A 19,171-nucleotide genomic window follows, 5' to 3' on the forward strand; every position below is an offset into this window, starting at 1 on the left:
CATGGCTGATCCAATTTTCCTCTCAGTCCCAATCCCCTACCTTCTCCATGCCCTGGAATCTATCAACATTTGCCTTAAATATACATAAAGATCGGTCTCCACAGCTGCCTGTGGCGACAAATTCCACAGATTCACCACTCTCTGGCTAAAGAAGTCCCCTTTCATCTCCTTTTTAAAAGGAAGCCCCTCTAAACTGAGGCTGTGCACTCCGGTCTTAGACTCTCCCACCATAGGAAACATCCTTTTCACAGCCACTCTATCAAGGCTTTTCACCATTTAATAGGTTTCGATTAGGTTACCCTTCATTCTTCTGAATTCCAATGAGTGCAGGCCCAGAGCCATCAAATGCTGCTCATATGACAAGCCATTCAATCCTGGAATCATTTTCATGAAACTCGTTTGAACCCTCTCCAGTTTCAGAACATCCTTTCTAAGATAAGGGGCCCAAAACTGCTCACAATAGTCCAAGTGAGGCCTTTACCAGTGCTTTATAAAGTTTCAGCATTACATTATTACTTTTATATTCTAGTCCTCTTAAAATGAATACCTTCCTCTCCACCGACTCAACCTGCAAATTAACCTTCAGGGAATCCTGCACAAAAACCTCCAGGTCCCCTCGCACATGAGTTTTTGTATTTCTCTCCATTTTGAAAATAGTCTGCCCTTTCATTTCTTCAACCAAAGTGTATGACCATACTTCCCAACAAGTAATTGGATTCAAACTCAGACCTCTGATTACCAGGGGAATGAAGCAACTTTAGCAGGCACCGAGTGGAGAGAATTAGTGCCCTGATAAACTCTAATTTTCTCCTGCTACAGATGATCACGTCACCTCCTTCAGACGTCTGAAAGTGCATCCACTCGCTGAACTCTGAAGGCCCAACCTCGTTGCTACAGCTGATCCGAACGCCACAGGTCGCAAATGGACTCAGTTCTCCGATTGTGTGGCTGTATGGCGGCACAGAAAAAGTCACCTCAAAGGATATGTTAGTGTTTGAACTAGCATTGACCTTGTTGGGATCAAAAACCTGGAGGAACAGACAGAGAGGGAACGAGAAAGACACAAAAACAACAAATTATTCACAATCAACCTGCGCTCACAAGCAACATTATACATTTAGGTTCACACCCACACAGAAAGGTATTGAGAGCAAAATTCCTTTCACTCCTACTTTACATTCCAAAACCATGAACTATCCCTTTAACATGTATCCAGGAGACTTCACATAGCCTGATATCTAACTGATATACGGTTCCCTGAAAGTTGAGTCATTGGTAGACAGGTAAAGAAGAAGGTTTTTCGCACGCTGGGCTTCTTCACTCAGGGCACTGAGTTTGAAGCTGGGGGGGTCGGTGTGGTCGTACAAGGTGGGAGTGAGACAGCACTCGCAGTGTTGAGTTTGAAGCTGTGGGGTCGGTGTACAAGGTGGGAGTGAGTGCACTCGCAGTGTTGAGTTTGAAGCTGGGGGGTCGGTGTGGTCGTACAAGATGGGAGTGAGACTGCACTAGCAGTGTTGAGTTTGAAGCTGGGGGGTCGGTGTGGTCGTACAAGATGGGAGTGAGACTGCACTCGCAGTGTTGAGTTTGAAGCTGGGGGGTCAGTGTGGTCGTACAAGATGGGAGTGAGTGCACTCGCAGTGTTGAGTTTGAAGCTGGGGGGTCGGTGTGGTCGTACAAGGTGGGAGTGAGACTGCACTCGCAATGTTGAATTTGAAGCTGGGGGGTCGGTGTGGTTGTACAAGGTGGGAGTGAGACAGCACTTGCAGTGTTGAGTTTGAAGCTGGGGGGGTCGGTGTGGTTGTACAAGATGGGAGTGAGTGCACTCGCAGTGTTGAGTTTGAAGCTGGGGGGTCGGTGTGGTCGTACAAGGTGGGAGTGAGACAGCACTCGCAGTGTTGAGTTTGAAGCTGGGGGCTCGGTGTGGTTGTACAAGGTGGGAGTGAGACAGCACTCGCAGTGTTGAGTTTGAAGCTGGGGGGTCGGTGTGGTTGTACAAGGTGGGAGTGAGACTGCATTCATAGTTGTGGTCACCCTGCTGTTGGAAGGCTAGTGCGTGCAATGGAGCTGACTGAGTCTGAAACTTTCTGCAGCTTGATACAAGTCCCTCATCCCTTCTTCGGCTTCATTAGCTACCTCAGAACCTGCAAAACCAGAGTGGAGCAAGTCACCCTCAAACCACAGAGGAAGTGACATTACCCTTTACTGAAGTGACATCAATCAGATAGCCAATAGCACCCATTTGGTGCCCCAAGGATTATTAATGTGGTGCAGATCCTTTATGAGTTGCTAATAAGTTAGGTCCAGAGGTTCTGGAACAGAAACATGGCTGGATAAGCTACAGACTAAGCCTCAGACTCCACAAGTTGGAATGTTGAATTGATGATCACCTTGTACCAGGCAGACACCCACCTGCAACCTGCATAGTCATAGTCATAGCCATACTTTATTGATCCCGGGGGAAATTGGTTTTCATTACAGTTGTACCATAAATGATTAAATAGCAATATGTAAATTATGCCAGGAAATAAGTCCAGCAGCACCAGGCAGTACAGGAGCTTCACCTGCAGGCAGGGAGGACAGACAAGTGGATGAGAGGGCACGTGACAGCACGATTGTGTGTGGCGTGCGTGGGAAAAGTGAGAGTGAAGAAGCAAGAGAAAAGGAGAGCACACGGATGTGCGAGGGAGGGCAAGAGACTTGAGCGCGCGTGGGTGTGGGAGAGGGCGCAGAAAGAGTGGCAGTAAACGAGGAGCAGAAGTGAATGACTGAGAGTGGGAATGGGAATCAGTCAACAGCAGCATTTGAAGAGGTTATTAGAGGAATAATGATTGAAGCAGACACTTAGATGAAAAGAAGTCCATTGAGCCACTAACCTGTGTGGTTGCTACTTTGTGTGGAATGAGAGTGGGAATAATTGAGCAAGTGTGAGGGAGAGGTCTTTCTGTCCAGTTCCTTAACCCTTCGTGCACTGTGGGGCTAGCAGAATGTGACATAAGGAGACACTAAGGTAAGTTTCCAGACTCTTCAGAAGGTCCAGATTTATGCCTTCTACACTCCGAAACAGCCACAAAAGAGAAAACCCTCGGTTTGTCACAGGTTACTGGGCTCACTTGACTTCTCTTCCAGTTAGATGTCTGCCTCAATCTTTATGCCCCTTATAACCTCCCCAAGTTTTGTCATCAACTCATCCATTGTTAAACTTTCAAAGAGAACTTGATCAAAAGAGGTTTAATTCCATCTTTTATTAGGGAACAGGATGATTACTTCCAACAGTAATCTTCCAACATGTCAGATGTTGCTTGGTTATCTACCCACGCTTCATGATACAAAGAGTATAGACAAGGTTCCCCTCCCAGCTTTTCAGTAAAGTCCCTCTGTCTGTCAGTGAACTTATTGGAGAATGAGCGGCACTGGGAATTGAGTCAAGCAGCCGTAAGTAACAAAATTAGCACACCAACACCTGGGTCAAGCACAGGGAAAGTGAAAACGCACTGGTTTAAGTTCAATTTCAGTTTTTTTGACAGTCATCCATACACGTGTAGACCACCAAACGAGACTACATTCCTCCAGACCGGGGTGCACAACACAAGACATATAACTCACACAAAAAGTAATATTACTGCAAACAAATTGACAAATAATAATGTATATATATATATATTACAAATTTTAAAAATTAACAGTATAACACTACTGCCACTCCACACGTGATGAGACCAGGGTGGTGCCAGGGAGTTCAGTAGTTTTACTGCCTGGGGAAGAAGCAGTTTCCCATCCTAACAGTTCTTGTCCTAATAGGATGGTACCTCCTACTTGATGGTGGGGTGGGATGGGGGTGAAAGAGATCGTTGGACGGATGGGAGGGCTCGCTGACAATGCTAAGGGCTCTGCGTATGCAGCACTCCTGATAAATATCTCTAATGGGTGAGAAAGAGACTCTGGTAATCCTCTCAGCACTCCTCAAAACTCTTTGCAAGGACTTGCGATCAGAAGTCTTGCAATTCCCATTTCAGATGGTCATGAAACTCTCAATGGTGATCCTGTAAAAATTGGTTAAGATGGGGGAGGGGGGAAGAGCCTCACTTGCCTCAGTCTCCTCAGGAATGGAGACACTGCTGTGCTTTTTTAGCCAAAGAGATGGTGCTTAAGGTTCAGGTGAAATCATCCGTAATGTGCACTCCCAGGAACTTGACACTCCTAACTCTCTCCACGGAGGAGCCGTGTACGTGCAGTGAGCAGTGGTCAGCCTGTACCTTCCTGAAGTCCACAATCATCTCTTTGGTCTTGTTCAGGCCGAGACTCAAATTGTTGTGCTCGCACCATTCTGACAGCCGCTCTGGATGTTGTCTCGTCACCGCTGCCGCGTCATCGGTGAGCTTGATGACTTGGTTTGAACTGGATCTAGCAGCGCAGTCATGATCAGCAGCACGAAGAGCAGCTGGCTGAGCATGCAGCTCTGGCGTTCGCCAGTGCTTAGCACGATGGAGCTAGAGACATTGCTGCCAACACGGACCGACTTTCTGTTACAGAGGGAGGTTGAGGGCCAGCGAGAACAGATTGCCCACCAGCTTCTGAGGGATGATGGTATTAATCACCATGCAGAATTGATAAACAGCATCCCAGTGGACGAGGCACTATCTTCCAGGTGGAACAGGACAGAGTGGAGTGGTACCATTGGTGGGCCAGTCTGAGCAATGAGCAAACTGGAAAGGGTCCACTGTAGCAGGAAGATGGGAGTTAATGTGATCCATAACCAGACATCCAAAGTACTTTATCATTGGGATCAGTGCCACCGGACAGAAGTCATTAAGACAGGTTATTTTCGCCCCCAGGATGATGCTGGGTGCCGTGAGGTCTGTGGGGACAGCGGATTGTTTTAGAGAGATGTTGACGATACCTGAGCTGTGCAGTCCCTCAGCACCCGACCAGGTATGTTATCAGGCCCCATCGCTTTACTTAGGCTGACCCTGGATGGAGTCTTCCTCACATCAGCTGCGGCCAAACAGAGTGACTGCTCCTTGGGGCAAGGGGGCCTTTCTCGCCAGTACATCGTTCTGTGCATCAAACTGAGCACAAAAGATATTCAGCCTATCGGGGAGAGAAGCATCACTGTCTTTGAAGTGCAGGGCGGACTTGTAATCCATTATGGTCTGAATGCCCTGCCACGTGCACCTCACGTCTCTGGTGTCGCAGGGACAGAGCCACAGTAGCGTAGTGGTTAGCATGACAATACTACAGCTCAGGGTGCTGGAGTTCAGAGTTCAATTCCGGCATCCTCTGTAAAGAGTCGTCGTAGGTTTTTGCAAATAAAAGAGAGTGAGGTCATTTTATGTCTAATGAAGCCCATAACACATTTTATTGAACTCCAAAACCTAAACACAAAAACACGCTACGTAACAACGTCATCATGTCAGACCAGCCTCTTAAAGTGACACCCCAACTCAATGTCGGTGGCCGTGAATTATGTACATTTCTCCCTAATACATTACCCTACACAGCTCGAGTCCTGTGTCCCATCGGTGGAGCAATCACTGGTGCCTCTGGCTTGGTCAGGGGTGCATTGACACTCTCATGGCCAGGGGTAAGGGGGCCTAAGTGGATATTGGTATGCATCATGGCGGATGAAAACAAACGAGGTGGAATGTCGGTCAACAGGAACCCAAGAGCGCTGTACACTAAGATGGGATGTAGGAATAGGTGAAAAGGAATTGAATTTACTGAGAGGGTGGAATGTTGTTGTGAGGCTGACCAGGCAGTCGTAGAATCAGGAATCAGAAATCACCTGGCACTCGTAACGGCTGCCCATATACCAACTCAGCCACAGATGACTGCATCCTCTTTTGGGACCGTTGAGCCCCAGCAGGACCCACAGGAGATGATTATGCCAGCACTCATCGGTCAGGGAAGCCCTCGGAACAGCCTTTTAAGGAGCAGTGAAAATGCTCGCATGGGACATCGGACTGCAGATGATACACCACGAGGTTCTGGGACATTACAACCCAGAGGTCTGATATGAATTGGGGACAGTGATCTGAGGAAATATCGGATGGGGTACCAAACTGAGCAACTCAGGAGCTGGTGAATTTCCGAGCCACGTCTGTGGCTGTCGATGATCGGGGAACAACTTCTCACCACCTGGTGGCAGTCTACCAGGGTAAGGTGTGTGAAACCACAGGGGATGGGGGGTTGAGGGGTGGAAAAAGAGGACCAACAAGGTCCACATTTACATGGTTAAACCGTTCCTTAGGGATCTCAAAAGGTGCCAATGGTGCCTGAACATGACGGTTAATTTTTGCCCGCTGGCACTCCACACAGGATACAGTCCAATCACACACATCCTTTCTGATGTCATGCCACACAAACCAGTGCAGCCAGTTTCTGTGAAGTCTTCCGGCCTGGATGCAAGAGGCTGCATATGGAGTCGAAAACAGTCTGTCTCCAGTTTGCAGATGTGTAGGCCAGGTGGTGTTGCTGCTGTGCACTCCAAGGGTCTGATACTTCGGCCATTGCATGCATGAAGGGCTTGTGGTCAATGAATGCTGTGAAATGGCGACCCTCTAGAAGAAAATGAAAATGGCGGACAGCCAGATAGAGACCTCAAAGCTCACGGTCGAAGGTGCTGTGCTTCCTTTTGGGGGCACGGAGTTGCCGGCTGAGGAAAGCGAGCGGCTGCCACACGCCTCTGACCAACTGTTCGTGCACAGCATCCACCGCGTAGTCCGAAGCATCAGTAGCTTGGGTGTGTCCGGGAGCAGGTGCGCCAGTAGGGTCGCATTAGAAAGAGCTCATTAGGTATCATCAAATGCCTTGGTCATGTCCGCTGACCACGAAATACCTGGCCATAAACTAGGGTTAAAGTACAAGTGCTGACTTGATGTTAAGTCATAGACCTCCCTTCGAGTGTTAGACACATCAGAACGGTCCTGTCTGTAAAATCATGGCTACAGCAGTTGCTAAGCAACAAAGACTGATGCATGTGCTTGTGCTGGTAAATGAGGAGTACAAAATTAATCAAGACCGATCAGCAATAACACCTCTGCTGGCATTTCAGTGAGGTGGTCAAGGGCGAGCACCACAGCGAGGTGGTCGTTCATTCATCCAAGCTAAACCTCTTTGTGTTCGCTTTCCTTGGGGCCGCAGCAGGAGTGCCCACATCTGGCCAGGGGAGATTCGTCCACAGCTGCAGCCCTGCCATCACCAACGCAAAGTGCCCACTGTTGGAATGAACCATGGTTGTGGTTTACGGGAGGATGAAGATCAAATTTCCCCCAGCCTCTTCCTTCTGTTTTCTCTCTCCGTTCTACCATTAACTGCGTCCCGTCTCCAAAACCTTTGCCAAGGCATGTTAGTCTCTGGGGTCACTACCCCCAGCCGTCTTTTCATTACCACCAGGAACCCACCACTCCTACCCACAGGAGTACACTCCTCCAAAATACGCAGAATACCTTCGGCATCACCCTTACAATACACAAAGGTTTGCATAAAGTATTGTCCCAGACTGAATGTTTTGTGTAACTTGAGAAACCTCTTCCTCTTCAGAGTTTCATTTAAAGCAGGGTCTCCCAACCTGGAGTCCGTGGACCCCTCAGTTAATGGTAAGGGTCCGTGGCATAAAAGGATGGCATCCTAGGGTCTGAAGGCACTTTGACTCCTTAGGTTGACAGTCCTGCTGTTCTGTTGTTACAAGCTGGCTATCTTCAGACTTCATTGGTTGTTGCTCTGGAATCTCTTCAGCCATCATCTCCTTCAGAAACCTCTCCAGTTTGTTAAACTGAGGCACAAACTTCCCTTGCATTGGATGCAAACAATCTCATTTCACTTTTTTTTTTAAAATAGGAGCTGGCGATGGTGTTCACCACATTAACTTGGCCAGTAATTATCCTTCAAATAACTTCACTAAAAATCTGACCGTCAATGCATTGCTCTTTGTGCAATCGGCCATATTTCCATTGTAATTATATTCCAAAGACATTTAATGAGTTGAGTGGAGACTTGGGAATGAGGTTGTGAAAACCTACATACAAATATAAAATATTTTCTTCCTTAACTAGATCTACCAGCAATTCTAGGCCTGAATTTTGTTGCTGACCCCCCTGACCTCCTCCCCCATTCACTGTCAACTCTCAGCCTGAATGCAGAATCAAAGAAAAGTCATGGTCCAGAAAAAGGCCATTCACCCATCATCTCTGGACTGGTCAAAAACAAACTATCCTTCCAGCACTGGGTCCATGACACTTCATAGTCAGATTTTATTATTGCTGACTAACAGGACGGGAAGTTTGTTGTTTTACGGCAGCAGTACTGTGCAAAGGCATAAAATTACAAAAATAAATAATGCAACAAAAAAAAAGGAGTAACAAGGTAAACTTCATGAATAAACTTCAAGGTAACGTTCCGAATTTCAAGGCTGTTCTTAAGTCATAAACTTATGATTTATGGACATCCCCAGATAAGAAGGAGCTCCCATTATATTGTTAAATTCAGAAGTCTAATGTATATACACATGTTCGTTCCTACAAACAGCAGTAGTTTCCACTCTCCCCACTTTTGGTAATTGTTCTCATCAGTACTTCTGACACCATTCCTTACAACACTGAGGTGGCATGGTTACCAGATCGGCCGATTCCATGCACCGTCCACATTGTGAACAAAATTGCTTGAATTAACTTCTGCAAATATGGAACCTATTCACAACCCAGGTTGTGTTAAAATATAATGGGGGTTTCAATCCTTCAGGCATAGATTGAGTGGACAGCCAGAGCCTTTTTCACAAGGCAGAAATGGCTAATACAGGGGACCCTTGCCCCTTCAGGCAGTGAAATTCAGACCCTCCCCATCACCATGGGTAAATAGTATTTCTCTCTGTTCCCTTTCAAAGCACTCCAGCAACTACTTTAAATCCTCTGGGACATGATCCATGTGCTACGGGAAATAGATTTAACCTACCTGGGCCCCTCAGTGATATATTCTTCAGTAAAGTCTCCCCTCAGCCTCATCCATTTTAAAGAAATAATCACAGCCTGTCCAAGCTCTTCCCATTACTATAGCCTTCAGGTCCTGAGAACATCCTCATAAATCCTCTCTGCACGCTTGCCAGTACCAGCACATCTTGCAGTATTAAAGCCATGGTGTAAATAGTGCTGTAAGCAGTCCTAGTTCTTGCAATCACTGATAATAAAAAGAAGTATTCCTTATCGATTTCCTTACTGAGCAGAACTGCGACATCTGTGCACATACACTGCAAGCTACTGGCTCACTTCTATAATTGTCAGCATCTTAGTCCAATTAACCTATGCTGTTCCTTATTCGAACAAAGAACACAGAACATTACGGCACAGCACAGGCCCTTCAGCCCACGATGTTCTGCTAACCTTTTAACCTATTCTAAAATCAATCCAACTCTTCTCTCCTTTTTTCATCTATGTGCCTATCTAACAGATTCCTAATTGCCCCTAATATATCTGCCTCTATCACTACCCCTGGCTGGGTGTTCCATGCATCCAGCACTCTGTGTAAAGATCTTATCTCTGATATTCCTCCTATACTTTCCTCCAATCACCTTAAAATTAAGCCCCCTTGTATTAGCCATTTCTGCCTTGGGAAAAAGGCTCTGGCGGTCCACTTAATCTATTCCTCGTATCACCTCTGTCAAGTCACCTCTCATCCTCCTTCACTCAAAAACCCTAGCTCACTCAAGACGCGCTCTCTAATCCAGGCACTATGCTGGTAAATCTCCTCTGTGCCCTCTCCAAAGCATCCACATCCTTCCTATAACGAGGTGACCAGAACTGAAAACAATACTTCAAACCAGAGTTTTATAGAGCTGCAACATTATCTCACAGCTCCTGAACTCAATCCCCTGACTAATGAAGGCCAACGCACAAGTCTTCTTAACCACCCCATCAACTTTCACGGCAAAGTTGTGGGATCTATGCACATGGACATCCCTCCATACTGCCAAGAATCCTGCCATTAACCCTGTATTGTGCCTTCAGATTGGACCTTCCAAAATAAACTATCTCACTTTTCTGGGTTAACTCAATCAGCCAGCTCTCAGCCCAGCTCTGCATTCCAACAATGTCCTACAGCAACCTACAACAACCCTCCACAGTATCCACAACTCCACCAACCTTGGTCTCATCTTCAAACGTACTAACTTACCCTTTCAGTCCCTCATCTAAGTAACCACCAGGAGCAGGCGGTCCCAGAACAGATCCCTGTGGAACATCACTGGTCACCGACCAACAAGCAGAATACACTCCATCTAATACCACCCTCTGCCTTCTACTGCAGGCAAGTCAATTCTGCATCCACACAACCAAGCTGCCCTAAATCCCATGCCTGCCATCTTTCTGCTAGGGGAAATTATCAATGGACTTAATAAAATCAATACACCAAATTGATTCCATAGTTTGCCACCACTGAACAAACTAGGTTTCAATTATTTGATTTATCCTGTCTTCTCTTTTAAACAAAGGTACAACATTGGCAGGCCCCCAATCCCTTTGGGTACAAGCCAAATCGAGGCAGAGGGGCCCAGGCCTGAGGGTATATCGGAACAGCAGGGCCCGGGTCTGAGATCAAGCAACAACATGAGGTTTGGATGATTTAAGCACCAGGGCAGATTGAAAAGGTCAGGGTATCGGGGCTGGATGTGAGGGACAGGCCGATTCCGTTCATTGTTGAGGCTGTGGCTCAGTGGCAGCGATGACTGGTTTCGTGGCTGAGGACTCACTTTTGTGAACTTCAGTCCTGAATGTTAGTTGCTTACTTTTATTCTTTGCTCAATTGTTTTTTGTTTTCTCTCTGCACTTTGGGTGTTTGACAGTCTTTTTAAAAAGAAAACGAGCTCTATTGGGTTTCTTTGTTTAGTGACTGCCTGTAAGGAGACGGATCTCAAAGTTGTATATAGTATACACACTTTGAACTTTGAACCACTCCTATACCCATAGAGGATTCAAAAATAATGGTTAGAATCTCCACGTTTCCTCCTGGCTTCATTTGTCAGCCTGGGATACAGTCCATCCGTGCCTACCAATGTGTTCACATCCAACAGGGCTAACTCAATACTCGCTTTTTCACTCTGTGTAACCCATCCAACACTTCACGTTCCTTCATGATAAACACATCAGCAGGTGCAAAGTCACCATTGGGAACCTTATTGCATCCTCGCTCCATGCAGATTGGATCTTATTGATCCCTAATAAACCTCACTCTTCCCTGGCTCATCAATATTGTTCAATTTAAAATTCAAGCAGTAAGGCTGATCAACACCTCCACCCACGAGCCCATCACTCCACTACTTTATCATTTCCTGTCAGTCACCTGCTGTGCTTAGCTCTGCTTTATGGGCGTACCACCAATCTATGTATGCTGTGCAAGCTCTGTTACGTATTTATGTTTATTGTGGTTTTTATTATTGGTTTATTGTGGTTCTTTATCTAATTGTGGTTTTGTCTGTGATGAATCAGAACCAGAATTGCAATTATATTGTTCTACTTTACACGCGTGTCCTGGAACTCTCTCAAATTTTGAATTAAACAACCAAAAAAGCTTCTTAGGAGTTTCTTTGATTTGAAGTGCCAGTATTATTTCACAGCCCCACACAACCTACTGGAGGAACACAGCAGGTCAGGCAGAATCTAAGGAAGGAATTGGATAGTCAATGTTTTTGGTCAACGTCCTTCATCAGAACTGAGTTATTTCCCAGTCTCTATTTTCCAATGTTCCTCAAAATAAGATCCTTAAACTTCCTATACCTTAGGTGGCAAACTCTTGTTTTCTGGCGCAAGATTCATTTTATCCTACATTTTGCAGTTTAACTCTTACTTTTTGCAGGAACATGTTTATCCAGAACCTTTGGAATCTCCTTCTCAATTCCCAAAACCTTCAAGCAACTGTTTCCTGTCCAATTCTGCTAAATCACTTCACAGCCTAATGAAATTGGCCTAACCCCAACTGATAATTTTACACTCCCCATTCCATGTAATTGTCCAGGCTTCTCTTAAATGTTGCAATCAAATCCGTATCCACCACTGCCACCGGCAGCTCGTTCCACACTTGTACCATGCACTGAGTGAAGACGTTCCCCTTAAATATTTCACCTGGCTCTTTCTGTAATTATGCTAAATATAACTCAGTTATAATCACTAAAGAAGATTCTCCTACTTAATTCCCTAACACTAAATCCAGAATTGGTCCCCATACCCATTCATTCTCATCCCACCTTTTTGAACTGGCAAATAAGAGTTCTCCTGAAATAGAATTCTGTACCTTCCCTCTCCTTTACCCTGACTATCCCGGTTATTAGGATAATTGAAATCTCCTACTATGACCACCAGCTGATATTGCATTGGCAGAAACACTTCCTGCTGCTTCAGCAAAGCAGCCAACATAATCCAGGACCTTCCCTCACTCTGGTTATTCTCTCTTCTCGCCTGTCACAAGGCTGAATATATAAAAGCTTCCATTCCCCTTGGAACCATGCAGATCTGTCGTGGACTCCCTGCTGCGTGCTCACCCCCATTTTTAATTCAATCCACAATGCCTCACCTGATGATTTGTCTCAAGTATAGGAAGTTTTAACACCTAAGGTATAGGTAGTTTAAGGATCCTATTTCGAGGAACATTGGAAAATAGAGGCTGTGAAATAACTCAGTCCTGATGAAGGATTGTGACCCAAAACATTGACCACCCATTTCCTTCCTTAGATGCTGCCTGACCTTCTGTGTTCCTCCAGCAGGTTGTGTGGGACTATAGGATAACACTGGCACTTCAAATTAAAGAAACTCCCAAGAGGCTTTGATTATGGCTTAACAAATATTGCCCTCTCCTCTCCTTTCTTATCCCATCCATTCTCACAACTTTGATTACCGCTTTAACAAATATTGCCATCTCCTCTCCTTGCTTATGCCTTTCTCAAATTTGAAGGGCTCTACAGTGCTTCAGTCACCTCTGCCCCTCTAGATGTGTTTCAGTTAATAGCTACAGTCCCATACACACTTCCATGTAGCTATCAGCACCTTTGGCTGACAAGCCACACTCACTGTGCTCCTTGCATTTGGGCATATGCTGTTATACATAGGCTCCTTCCTTTTTTCTACCTTTGATTCCTCTTTGTTAAATGTGTTCCCCAAACACTAACAGACTTCTGTAAATGTACTGTTGAAAGTATCCTGACTGGTTGCATCATGGTCTGGTATGGAAATTCAAATGTGTAGGAAGGTAACAAGCTGCAGAGTGTAGTGGGTTAAGCCCAATATATCACTGGGACCTCCCTCCCCACCATCAAGAGTATCTACACGAGGAGAGACCTCAGAAGGGATCATCTATCATCAAAGATCTTCACTATACAGACCATGCCATCTTCTCAGAGCTATCACTGAGCTGAACGTTCAGAAGCACCACACCACCAGGTTCAATGTATGCTTTTCTTAGTCCTGACGAAGGGTCTCGGCCTGAAACGTCGACTGCATCTCTTCCCAGAGATGCTGCCTGGCCTGCTGCATTCACCAGCAACTTTTATGTGTGTTGCTTTTCTTGTGAAGTCTGCTTATCTGATGCTCTGTGCCTGGGATGCTTCTGCAAGCAAGTTTTTCATGCTAAAGATTTTAAAGCCGACTTTGAAATACTCACTAATTTTTCATCTTCCATTTCGCTTCTGCTTTCTTCCTTCTGAATCTTGCTCCACTTTCACCAAGCCTAACCACAACTTCCATGCGTGCCTCTGCAAAGAGCAGCAAGGGATGATGCAGCTTTGCACTGCAACATGACTCTGCCTGCCCGAAATGATCAATCTGCCTACCTGAGCCGTACAGTTGTGTAGTGATGAGAAGCCGTTGAAGGTGACAGCCCAGGAGACGCTGACGCTGTTGGATGTCTGGTTATCAATCCTCAGCTTGCTGGGCTTGTCTGGAGAAACTGAAGAACAAGTGGGTCAACAGTTGGCTCGCTGACAGTGAATCCATTGCACACCCGCTCCCGCCCCGTGCAGAATCTCACCACATATATAGCTTTTGTTCGCAATGTTCAAAATGTCTCTCGGACAAAGGCTTTGAACAACATTCGACATCCAGGCCACAGTCAGCTTACAACTTGAAGACAAGAACACAACAGTGTCCATTGTGTGCGCTGTCGGATCTTGTAAACATAACTGTCCTGGGACCCAAACAGTCAACACTCAAAAATCATGTGATCTCAGCTTTCCCAGGCTGAGTCAGCCAAAAGAAACTGAAAAGAGCAATGAACACAGCTCAGCCCATTACAAAAAGCAGCCTCAGTCTACACTTCCTGCTGCTTCAGCAAAGCAGCCAACATAATCCAGGACCTTCCCTCACTCTGGTTATTCTTCTTCTCCCCTGTCACAAGGCTGAATATATAAAAGTTTGAGAATTCACACAACCAGGCTCATTCCACAGTTATATGATTCTCAACAGTCCTCTTGCATAGTAAAGTCAAACACCCAATCTCTCACCTTACCTTGTCAGGGGCCCTGCACCTTATTGTCCCCCTGAACTGCACTTTCTCTGTAACTGTAACACTTTCTTCAGCATTGTGCTGATGACTTTCCATTTGTACTATCTTGATACACTCATGTATCGAATGATCTGTGTGGATGGAATGGTGAAACTAAGTTTTCTACTGTATCTCGGTACTTATGACAATAATAAACCAATTACCGATTGTCCTCCATTAAAGAGATGCACCTCCTCCTCCTCTTCCTCCACACAGGCCCCCTTCACCATCACATTTCTGAATGGCCCGTGGACACTCCCTCAACTTTCTTCTTATGACCCCTGTATTAAGTTTTGTGATGTATAGCTTTCTTGTGTCCGCATTGTACTGCTGCTGCGAAATTTCATGTTATAAATCGGATTCTGGGGTCCAACACCAATTACCATAAAGTGCAAAACAGCACTAAAGTGGAGACGTGGGGAGTGATGAGTGGAAGAATTAGAAAGGTAGATGAGGAGGAGAAAAGGAGGGAGGAATAGAGGAAAGAGGAGCAAAAGGAGTGAATGAATGACAAAGTAAAGGAAGAGTTGAGAATAGAAAGGGGAAAGAAACATGGATGGAAGTACTAGAACAAAGAATGAATTAAGAAAGTGAGGAGAAAGGAAGAAGGAAGGAGGATAAAGTAAGGAACAGAGGAAGGAATAAGAGGAATGAGATTACATGGAAAAAGGAGGAAAGGAAGAAGAAAGTAGATATTCACGGGTATAAAATTAAAACCCTATTGGAACCCAAATAAGTGACAGGACTTGAAAGCTGACCCTGAGGCACCTGAATTTTGAGATACTTTGAACTTTGGCAAGTCCCATCGAAGAAGGGTGTGGAACCAGGGTCTGGAACAAAATCAGGAAGATGAAGAAAAGGAGAGGATGAAGAACGGGGTAATTTATACAGAGACGGGAAAGAGGAAAATGGAGGAGAATAAAGGGAAATGAAGGGGGTTTAGAGTCATAGAACACAACAGCAGAGAAACAGGCCCTTCAGCCCATCTAGTCCATGTGAAACTATTTATTTGCTTAGTCCCATCAACTCACACTCAGACCATAGCCCTCAATACACCTTCCACCCAGGTTTCTCTAAAATGTTTACAAATTCCTCTTCAATGTTGAAATCAATCCGGCATCCAGCAGTTCCACTGACAGCTCGTTCTACACTCTCACCAGCCTCTGAGTGAAGGTATTCCACCTCAGGATCCTTTTAAACATTTCACCTTTCACCCTTTACACATGACCTCTGGTTCTAGCCTCACCCAACCTCAGTATAAAAACCCTGCTTACCCTATCCATACCCCCATAATCTTGTACACCTCTATCAAATCCCCCTTCATCCTTCTACGCTCTAAAGAATAAAGTCCTAACCTATTCAAGCTTCCTCAGGCTCTCAGGTCCTGGCAACATCCTTGCAAACTTTCTCTGTACTCGTTCAATCTTATTGACAGCCTTCCTATAGGTAAGTGACCAATAATGTACACAATACCCCATACTATACAACTTCAGCATAACATCCCAAATCCTGTACTCAATAGTTTGATTTATGAAGGCCAATGTGACAAACTTTTTCAACCTGTGACACCACTTTCAAGGAATTATGGATCTGCATTTCCAGATCCCTCCATTCTACTGCACTCCTCAGTACCATACCACTCACCATGTAAATACTTTCCTGGTTTGTCCTCCCAATGTGCAGCCCCACACACTTACATGCATTTAATGCCATGTGCCGTTTTTTAACCTGTTTTCCCAGCTGGTCCAGATCCCACTGCAAGCTTTGACAACCTTCCTCGCTGTCAACTATGCCCCCAGTCTTGGTGTCATCCGCAAATTTGCTGATCCAATTTACTACATTAACATCCAGATCATTGACCTGGATCATAGATGACAAACAATGGACCCAGTATTAATTCCTGCTGTGCACCGCTAATCACAGGCCTCCAGTCAGAGAGGCAGCCATCTTCTACCACTCTCTTGCTTCCCCCACAAAGCCAATGTCTATTCCAATTTACTACCTCATCTTGAATGTTTGACTCTCCTTGACCAACCTCCCATGTGGTAACTTGTCAAAGGCCTTGCTAAAGTCCATGTAGACAACACCCATTGCCTGGGTCCAGTGCACAAGAAACACTACAAAGAAACCATGGAAGTGCCTTTACTTTCTTAGAAATTTGCAAAGACTCAGCATGCCCATCTCAAACTTTGACAAATTTCTATAGCTGTGCGATGGAGAGTATATTGACTGGATGCATCAATGCCTAGTAGGGAAACACCAATGCCCTTAAATAAAAAATGGACACAGCCTAGTCCACCCCGGGTAAAGCCCACTACACCACTGAGCACATCTACATTGAGTGCTGTCACAGGAAAGCAGCATCCATCATCAAGGACACACACCATCTAGGCCATGCTCTCTTCTCACTACTAACATCAGGAAGAAGGTACAGGAGCCTGAGGACTCACATCACCAGATACAGGGACAGTTATTACCCCTAAACTATTAGGCTCTTGAAGCAGAGGGGATAACTTCACTCATTGAACTACTCCCATAACCTATGGAATCACTTTCAAGAAGTCTTCATCTCATGTTCTTGATCTACATTGCTTATTTATTTTCTTTTTCTCTTTGTACTTACTGTGAATGCCTGCAAGAAGATGGGTCTCGAGGTTGTATACGATGACATATATTTACTCAGACAATAAAATTATTTTGAACTTTGCCTTCATCAACTTTTCCTGGTAACTTACTTGAAAAACACTAAGACTGGTTCAACACGACCTACCATAGACAAAACTATGTTAACTATCCCTAATCAGTCCCATTCTATTAAAACACTTGCATATCCAGTCCCTTAGAATACCTTCCAATAACTTACACACTACTGATGTCAGACTCACTGGTCTATAATTTCATGGCTTATTCTTAGATCCCTTCTTAAACAATGGAACAACACTATCTATCCTCCAATCATCCAGCACATTACCTGTGGCTAAGGACTCTGCTAGGGCCTCTGCAATTTCTACACTTGCCTCCCATATTGGAGCGCATTGTCAGACCCTGGGGATTTACCCACCCTAATTTTTTCTCAAGACAGTAAACACCTCCTCCTCTGTAATACCTGTACGGTCCAAGACCTCCCTGCTATTTTGCCTCACTTTATTTCTGTGTCCATCTCACGAGTAAACAGATACAAAAAATCCATTCAAGATCTCTCCTATTTCTTTCGGCTCCATGCACAGGTGATCACTCTGATATTCAAGATTAATTTTGTCTCTTGTTCTTAATTGCCCTCTGTCAACTTGTCTGCTAGAGCAACCTCATGCCTTGTTTTAACCCTCGCAATTTCCTTCTTAAGTGTCCTCTTGCATTTCCTATACTCCTCAAGAACCTCATTTGCTCCTTGCTGCAATGCACCTCCTTTTTCTTAACCAGGGCCTCAATACTTCTCAAAAACCAAGGTGCCCTAAACCTGTTATGCTTGCCCTTTATTCTGACCGGAACATACAAACTCTGTACTCTCAAAATTTCACTTTTGAAGGCCTCCCACTTACCAAGAACACCTTTGCCAGAAAACAGCTGTCCCAATCCACACTTGCCAGATCCTTTCCGTTACCATCAAAATTGGCCTTTCTCCAATTTTGAATCTCAACCCAAGGACCAGACCTATCCTTCTCCACAATTATCTTGAAGTTAATGGCATTATGATCACGAGGTGCAAAGTGTTCGTTACACCAACATCTGTCAACCGCTCTGTCTCATTCCCTAACAGGAGATCGAGTATTGAAAGGTGATCTAGCAGAGGAAGCGCTTAAATGTAAAATTAAAGAGAATGTTGGAAATCACCCAGAGGATCAAAATATGAGGAACATCTTTCATTCATTCAGCACCATGAACACAGTAGGCATCCCCAGAATTTCCCAGCCCTGTCTCGTGTTCCCCAGGTGCTGGCTTTAGAGAAGGAGGTACTGTCATGAGCCCCACTTTGCATCTGCATTTGTTCATTGTTGTCTTATCTGGAGTCGTTAAGTACTTCTGCCTTTTGTTTAATCTTGTCAAGTTTATTTTGACTGGCACGGGTTTTCAGTGTACTGCACTTATTCCCAGTGGACTCCCAGTTGGTGCAGATTGCCTGTGTGTTTGAGAATGATCTGGCTGGCTATGTCACTCGGTCAAGCCACCGATGTAGTGTTGGAATTCCTATGAATAAACTCTTGCTTCTATCTCAACATGGGAGTCTGTCGTTCCTCTGGATGTTGTTGCAGTCATCTGTCACTGCACATCATGTCAGTTGTTGGCAGTGAGAAGTGTGGACAGTCCATGGAGGGAAGGCTGGTTTACGGAAGTCAGACTAGGAGAACATTGGAGTGGTCAAGTGAAGAACAGAATTATGGGTTGAGTAGTGGGGCTGAACTGCAGTGGATTAAGTGTGACTCTAAACTTACCTTTGACATAGGCGCTTGCTGTCCTGGAGACGGCAACTCCCTTTGCATTATGCGCTTCACAAGTGAAAGTGGTCTGGCTTTTAATTCCTGACAACAGTGAACACAGAGAGACAATGTGTTACCCTCCACCATCTCAAAGTAGCCAGCTCCCCATCCCATTCACACAGCTGAAAGTAAAGAAGCAGAGAGGCTTATGAAACCTGAGAGTAGCACATCAAAGTTAGGAG

At 45.2% G+C, this 19,171-nt stretch overlaps 1 protein-coding gene across 2 annotated transcripts in view; it reads right to left on the reverse strand.

The window, feature by feature from the left end:
- tyro3 (TYRO3 protein tyrosine kinase) overlaps positions 1–19,171 on the reverse strand; it is a 108,350-nt gene that overhangs the window by 62,407 nt on the left and 26,772 nt on the right. For both annotated transcript variants that reach the window (XM_072265055.1, XM_072265046.1), the window contains exons 5-7: positions 18,945–19,031; positions 13,805–13,920; positions 833–1,028 (exon numbers count right to left, since the gene is read on the reverse strand). In XM_072265055.1, the coding sequence (XP_072121156.1) occupies positions 833–1,028; positions 13,805–13,920; positions 18,945–19,031 (399 nt within the window). The remainder of the gene's footprint in view (positions 1–832; positions 1,029–13,804; positions 13,921–18,944; positions 19,032–19,171) is intronic.

The sequence above is a fragment of the Mobula birostris genome, chromosome 1 (assembly GCF_030028105.1).
Source record: "Mobula birostris isolate sMobBir1 chromosome 1, sMobBir1.hap1, whole genome shotgun sequence".
Lineage (NCBI taxonomy): Eukaryota > Metazoa > Chordata > Chondrichthyes > Myliobatiformes > Myliobatidae > Mobula > Mobula birostris.